We start from the raw sequence: 7,771 nt of genomic DNA, 5'->3' as shown, positions 1-7,771 counted from the left end.
ATTTTATTTTATTTTATTTTATTTTATTTTATTTTATTTTATTTTATTTTATTTTATTCTATTTTCTTTTGTTTTGTTTTCTTTTATTTTATTTAACATTTTATTTAGTTTTAAAGAGAGAGTGAGCACAACCGGGAAAGGGGCAGAGAGAGACGGGGACACAGGATCCGAAGCGGGTTCTGTGCTCTCAGCACAAGCCTGATGCAGGGCTCAAACTCACATACTGTGAGATCATGACCTGAGCTGAAGTTGGACACTCAACTGACTGTGCCACCCAGGCTCCTAATGGTTGTTATTTTTTTTATTTTCGAGAGAGAGACTGCGAGTGGGGGAGAGGGGCAGAGGGAGAGGGAGATCGAGAGAGAATCCCAAGCAGGGGCTTGAACTCACAAACTGTGAGTTGATGACCTGGGCTAAAATGAAGTCAGAGGCTTAACCGACTGAGCCACCCAGGCACCCCTAATAATACACATTTTTAAAAGTTAAAAACTGGGGCGCCTGGGTGGCGCAGTCGGTTAAGCGTCCGACTTCAGCCAGGTCACGATCTCGCACTCCGTGGGTTCGAGCCCCGCGTCAGGCTCTGGGCTGTTGGCTCAGAGCCTGGAGCCTGTTTCCGATTCTGTGTCTCCCTCTCTCTCTGCCCCTCCCCTGTTCATGCTCTGTCTCTCTCTGTCCCAAAAATAAATAAATGTTGAAAAAAAAAAATTAAAAAAAAAAAAAAGTTAAAAACTATTAAAAATCTTCTCACAAGAGGTGCCTTGTGAGACCCAGAGCCTGCTTCAGATTGTGTCTCCCTCGCTGTCTCTGCCCCTCCCCCTCACACTCTGTCTTTCTCTCAAAAATAAAATAAACATGAAAAAGAAAAATCTCACAAAAACTACCAGTTCCTTGCTCTGCCTGACCTCACTTCCAGTCATGCTGCCTAGTGGCAAACACTTTCAGCTTTTTGAGTGGTTTCTTTTGGCAGCTACCAGTCTCTAAAAATATGCACATGTTGCTGTCTCTTAAGTCATCAATTTTATGTATGTATATATGTATTATTTATTTATTTATTTTAAGATTTGATTTTTTAAAGTAATCTCTACCCCTAATGTGGGGCTTGAACTCACAATCCCAAGATCAAGAGTCTCATGTTCTACCAACTGAGCCAGCCAGGCACCCCTTAAGTCATCAATTTTATCTATCTATCTATCTATCTATATTTGTATCTATTTACTTATTTATTTATTCCTATTTATCTATTTATTTTTAAGTTTACTTATTTTGAGAGAGAAAGAGCACAAGCAGGGGAGGGGAAGAAAGAAGGGGAGAGAGAGAGAGAGACAGAGAGGGAGGGAAACCCAAGCAGGCTCTGCACTGTTAGCACAGTGCCCGACACAGGGCTCGAACCCACAAACCGTGAGATCATGACCTGAGCCAGAGTCCAGAACTGGGCGCTTAACCGATTGAGCCACCCAGCTGCCCCTTAAGTCATCAATTTTAGACATTAGGTATTTTCTTACTATTGGAGTAAGTGAGCTCTTATACACTCCCAGTCCCATATTTCTTCTCCCTCCATTTATTCCATTAGGTAAATATCACAGTTTTTGGTTTTGTCAATAAGTGGATTCATGTTCTTCCATTATGTAAATATTGTTCATCGATACTTTTCATCGCCAAGCAGAATATTGAGGTTATATCCCTTTTCTTGTATGAGTTTCATATTTTTTCTAGGGTCAATATTTGCCTCTTTCAGTTTTGACTTACGGATTTTATTTCTGGGAAATGTTCTTGTATCATTTCTTTGATAACTTCTTTGTTCTCTCTGATTTTTCAGAGCTCTTGTATGTTCTGATTGTTCCTTTTTAAAAGCCTTTCTCGGGGTGCCTGGGTGGCTCAGTCTCTTGAGCATCCAACTCTTGGTTTCGACTTTGGTCATGATCCCAGGGTTGTGGGATTGAGCCCTGCGTTGGGCTCCGAGCTGAGCCCGGAGCCTGCTTAGGAGTCTCTCTCTCTCTCTCTCTCTCTCTCTCTCTCTCTCTCTCTCTCCGCCTGCCCCTTTCCCCTGCTTGCAGTCTCTCTCTCTCTCAAATAAAAAATTAAAAGCAAGTAAAACAAAAGCCTTTCCCATTTCAATGATGTAATATCTTTTATTTATCATCTCTGAGTGAGATTTTTAATCACTTTTTGTTGCCAATTTTAAATAGTTTTATTTAAGATGAATTGTACATTTTTTAAAAGTTTCGTGGTTTATCTTTGTTAAGTTCTCTTTTCCTCTTCCTTTGGTCGCTTTCATGTGAGAGGCTTTCCTGAAATGTTTGGTGATATTTCACTGTCTCTTCATAGGCATTAAAAAGCTGAGATCACTGTATTGTGTATGGGCAGGGCTTGTCTACTGGTGGAGATTGGTTTTTTGTACTGGTTTTTAGCTGGGGACATTCTTATACCCTCTGGTTACCTTTGGTTCTCCTGTCAGGAACCATTAAATGTTTGTAGAAGAAAAAAAAATCCCCTCTGGTTGCCTGACCAATGGCTCTAACTCTGGCTGCTGGCATTTTGGGACGTTTGGCTATGCCGGATACCTCTGCAACTTCTGATTTCCTATCTGGTTAATTCTTCAGACACTACAAGAAACGTCTCCCCTTTGGAGGGTCTCCTGTATTCGTTTGGGAGAAAAATCACTGGCCTCCCCCAAGTTAGGCATGAGGTCCCAGGGTGTCTTAATTGCTTCCCATACAGACTTTAAATCATCCCCTTTGTTTTCAGCCTTACTGCCATCCTTCAAAGTACTGGATGCCTGCAGTCCTTGAGCCTTTCCTGGATTTTGCTTCTGATTAGTATTGGGCTCTTTATTTATTAAAAAAAAAATTTTTTTTTAATGTTTATTTTTGAGAGGGAGGGAGACAGAGCACGAGCGGGGAAGGGACAGAGAGAGAGGGAGACACAGAATCCAAAGCAGGCTCCAGGCTCTGAGCTGTCAGCACAGAGCCCGATGCGGGGCTCGAACTCACAAGCCGTGAGATCATGACCCGAGCCGAAGTCAGACATTTAACCAACGGAGCCACCCAGGTGCCCCCTAGTATTGGGCACTTTAAAGGGATTCAGTTTTCTCTAACCTGTTAAAGTAGTTACCACTTCTTTATCCACTTCCATCTTCCAAAAATTTTTAGACATCTCTTATCCAGTGTCGTCTCCTCTCCCGTTCTCTTTGTGGTTTTTTTGAAAGGGAGCATTGCCATTTCACTGTAGACAACCGAATGTCAAGTTTTAGTGTCTTAAGTTTGTTTCTCAAAATTTGGCTCCATTTATGTATGTATGTATGTATGTATGTATGTATGTATTTGTTTTAAAGTTTTATTTATTTATTTTTCAACGTTTGGTTTTTTTTTTTTTTGGGGGGACAGAGAGAGACAGAGCATGAACGGGGGAGGGGCAGAGAGAGAGGGAGACACAGAATCGGAAACAGGCTCCAGGCTCTGAGCCATCAGCCCAGAGCCCGACGCGGGGCTCGAACTCACGGACCGCGAGATCGTGACCTGGCTGAAGTCGGACGCTTAACCGACTGCGCCACCCAGGCGCCCCTATTTATTTTTAAGTAATCCTTATGCCCATTGTGGGGCTTGAACTCATGACCCTGAGATCAAGAGTCACGTGCTCTTCCGACTATGCCAGCCAGGCACCCCTTATTTTTTCTTTTAAAGGGGGATCTTTCATGGGGTACCTGGCTGGCTCAATCTGAAGAGCTGCGACTCATGATCTCGGGGTTGTTAAGTTTGAGCCCCACGTTGGGTGTAGAGATTACTACAAAAAAATAAACTTAGAGAGGGATCTTTTTTTTTTTCTCTAAAGACTTTATTTTTAAGTAATCTCTACACCCCATATGGGGCTTAAACTTACAACCCCAAGATCAAGAGTCGCATGCTCTACCAACTGAGTTAGCCAGGCACCTCTAAAGGGGAATCTTCCAAATGGGTACATCACACCCATTTGAGAAGCAATGGATTCCGATTTCTCATGTTGTTAAATAGTGATTGAGCTCCTTCATCACCTCCTCTTCTTGCTCTGACTTCATTTTCAATGAGTGCCAGGAAAGACTTACCTATTACTTTCTGAGGTTAAGTTGAATTGACTTGAATTCTTCAGGCATCTGGCTTCTGGCCTAGTCCTAAAGTGGTATACTCATGGGCTGCGTCCATGAATTTCTAAGCATTTCCAGTGGGTAGATGGTAGATGTCAACAGTCACATGGCTAACTTAGTCCTCCATACTTCGATAAGTTGTTGAGCAAACAGTGGAATATTTTGTTTTTGGGGGGAGAATATTTTGTTTTTAATGTTTCAGAATAATCACTCCAGGGATTATTGAGAGGGTATGGAATCCTTCATTACAAGTCTTTGAAATTTGGATGAAACCACCTGACCCAAGATGTTAGGAAGGAAGGAAACTCATGCTGAGTTTGGCCCTGGGTTGGGCATTTCCATGGAGAGAGCAGTGCGATGGAGAACCTGGGGTCCTACCTGATTTCCGTTCTCCCTGAAGTGTTTGGGTTTTTTTTGCTGGGAGAGAAGTAGACCTGATGGTTTTTGTGTTCAACAGAAAGCTCTCATCAGAGGAACTAGAGCGAAAACGGCAAGAGATGATGGAAAATGCCAAGTGGCGGGAGGAAGAGAGGCTAAACATCCTCAAGAGGCACGCTAAGGATGACGAACGGGAGCAGAAGCTGGAGAAGCTGGGCTCCCGAGATGGAAGGTTTATCCAGTGAGTGCATCTTCCTGCTGCCTAAAGGCTTTCATGGCTATGGTTCCAAGGAGGCAGTTGGGCAGCTGACTCACTCATCGTGTTCCTGGTGTTTCTGTGACTATGCAGAGAGAACGGGAGGTCAGCCTCCAAGCCACCTTTGTTACTACTCCCAGCATCTAGCCAGACAGTGGGATGGTTTTGATTTGAGGAGAGGAGAAGTGAATTAGTATTTTCATTGAATCTCCTTGCCTTCCATGTAAATAAGAGTTCATGGCTCAGGGGGCCTTTTTCCATTTTTTTTTTTTTTTTTTTCTTTTTTTGCATGAACAGGGGAAGGGCAGAGAGGGGGGTGGGGGAGAGAGAGAATCCCAAGCAGGCTCCACGCTGTCAGCACAGAGCCTGACGTGGGGCTTGATCTCACAAACTGTGAGATCATGACCTGAGCTGAAATCGAGAGTCGGATGCTTAACTGACTGAGCCACCCAGGCGCCTCTCAGGAGGCCTTTTTCCAATGAGGCTTTACTTACTTTCCAAAACAGATAAATTTGCCCTTAGGGATATTGGTTTAAAGAATGGAGTTCCAAATGGACTCACTCCAAAGTTATCTACATGGGCTTAAAAGAGCTTGTGTTTCTACATGGGCTATATGACTGGCAACCCGTTTCTTCTAATTCTGCCAAAGAGTTGACCGGCTGACAAATATTTGTAACTCATATTATTCTCCTCTCTTCTGTTCCTAGTCGCATGAAGCTGGAGAGTGCATCTACCTCCTCCCTGGAGGACCGGGTAAAACGGAATATCTACTCTCTGCAGAGAACCTCAATAGCTCTGGAGAAGAACTTTATGAAAAGATGAAAACCATCCCCTCTTTTGTTGGTTTTCCTGAATTTTCCAGGGAGGCTGCTGATCCCTTAAAAATTCTCTTTATAAGAGTTCAAGTGACTTCTTCCACAGTTGTCAAACCACCACTGTTCAAAGTGACTCTCCTCCAGCGATTCCCGAAACAGCTCACTTCCTTTAAGAACCAGTGTGACTCGCTTTATGGGACCCTCAGTAACTTTTGCTGGGTGCTGAGTGGGTTTTGACTGTGTTTTTAATGAGTGGGCACTGGACCGTGTAGGTGTGAGCACTTGCCCTGCCATGGAAGGGCTGCTCCCTGTGGTCGTGATACTGATTATGCCACTTCTTTCCCACCCGTGTAAACTGTGTGCCTCGGTATAGACCGGACCTTTCAGAAACCTCCCTCCAGAGTCACCCAGGTAGATGGCGCCTAGTGGGGTAAATGAACATTTACTGGGTTTAGTAGATAATGGGACAGAATGATGTCTGCTTAGGGCAGAGCGAAGGGGGTGACAAAGAATCTGGAAGGGAAAACAATACAAAAAAGCACTGAATGAGCTGTTGAACTATTTGGACTATCTTTTCAACTGTAAAAGTGTAGTGTGTATGTGTATAAATGTATAATTTTTACAAGCTTTTTAAAAAGTTAGCTTTGTGAGAATATCTTGTCCGGTAAGTGACTTTACTATGTCATGGAAATGTGTCTTGTTATCGAGTAATACGGTAAGGCAGGTCAGCTTTTTTTTCCCCTCTGAATCCAGCTAGCTTAGGAGAAGCCTGGGTTTGTAGATCGGATCTAGTGTATCTATCCTTTTACACTGCTTATAGTCTCCCTTGTGGGCAGTGCAGTGGTGAAGTCAAATGATTTTAGGAGTCAGGACCAAATTACTAGTGTGCTCCCACCCTGGCTCTTAAAAGAAAATAAAATGGAAGCTGTTCCTTTCATGGCTTCCTTTTTATCATGTAGTAATCTTATTACAATGCTAAAATTTCAGGATGTGTTTGCTACTAATTTTTAGTCAGGTATTAAAAAAAACCCAAAACTCATGGGACCGGTCTCCTGTCTTTACTCCTTCCCCTTTTCTATTCTTTTACCAGAAGCCTTTCATTTGACCCATGCAGTCCTAGGCCCTGTTGACCCACACATTAGCTGGGCCAGTTCCTTGTTCTGCCAATCCCTAATTCTGCTTAAAACGACGTTGGATCTATATTTTTGAGCACTTACGATGCCAGGCACTGCAATACTTAAAGCCCAGTCTTTCCCCAGAAAGAAAGTAACGTACACTTGTTATTCATTTAATCACCTCATCGTGCTTCTCTATGCTAGAGTTAATTATGTCTTTTATTTTATTACTTGGTAATAAAGGCTACATTTATTTTTTGTAACTGTTTAAAGAGCAACCACGCGCGGAGTACCGAATTTACGAATTCCCCCACAGAACGATATTGACCTGTTAATTTGTGTCGAATGTATGGAGATCCTTCGTCCAAGAGGAATTATGTAACAAAGCGTGGGCAGTTTACCGAAAGATTTCATGAAGTGAGCCAGAGAATAAGATGATTATGTTTCTCGGCTGTAGGATAGAAGTCTTAAGGTGCCGCCGGTCTTTTAACCGGACCCTTTGGAGGGAGGAGGCCGAGCGGCAGGTGGGTGGACGCGCGACCCATTCATAAAACCCAGGGCTCTCGGCTTGCTTCTCTCATTGGCCCCGGGGGGAAGGGGCGTGACCCGCGGGTGGAGCGCGCTCCAGGCCCCAGGGAGTGGGAAGATCCACGCTTGGGTGGAGCGAGGGGGCGTTCCTTAGTTTTCCCGGCAGGACTGCCTTTTCCCCTCGCCGTGTTCCTCCTCTCTCCCCTGGGGTGGGATGGTACGTCCCACCCTCCTCGCATTCCCGCCCCCTCCTCCTCTCCGGAGCTGTGGCGCTGCCGCCATCTTGGCACGTCAGGTTGAGGGAAAGAGCCAAACCCTGGCTTCAGGGGGCCCGGACAGGAGGGACCCTCCGGCGGTAGACAGCGAGCCCTACCCCCAGCCCTCCTCCCGTTTTTGCTCCGGCGCGGGGCTCTGAGGCGTCCCAAGGCCGGCCGGTTCCTGTCAGGCCCGGGGAGGAGGGGCGGGCGGGGCGGCCTCTGCCTCCCCGGGACGGGCGCTACCACCCGGGCGGGGAGGAGAGCGCCTGGTGACGGTGGGGCGGCGGCGGCGCCCGAGGGCGGGG

At 45.2% G+C, this 7,771-nt stretch overlaps 1 protein-coding gene across 1 annotated transcript in view; it reads left to right on the top strand.

Annotated features, from left to right (window-relative positions):
• CWC25 (CWC25 spliceosome associated protein) overlaps nt 1-6,939 on the top strand; it is a 23,082-nt gene extending 16,143 nt beyond the window's left edge. The window contains exons 9-10 of the mRNA XM_040497352.1: nt 4,575-4,736; nt 5,459-6,939. Coding sequence (XP_040353286.1) covers nt 4,575-4,736; nt 5,459-5,573 — 277 coding nt within the window. The 3' untranslated portion in view covers nt 5,574-6,939. The remainder of the gene's footprint in view (nt 1-4,574; nt 4,737-5,458) is intronic.
• The last annotated feature ends 832 nt before the right edge of the window (nt 6,940-7,771 follow it).

The sequence above is a fragment of the Herpailurus yagouaroundi genome, unplaced genomic scaffold (assembly GCF_014898765.1).
Source record: "Herpailurus yagouaroundi ecotype Mexico unplaced genomic scaffold, PumYag 189, whole genome shotgun sequence".
In the NCBI taxonomy this organism is placed as follows: Eukaryota; Metazoa; Chordata; class Mammalia; order Carnivora; family Felidae; genus Herpailurus; species Herpailurus yagouaroundi.
This window is presented reverse-complemented; position numbering and strand designations above follow the sequence as displayed.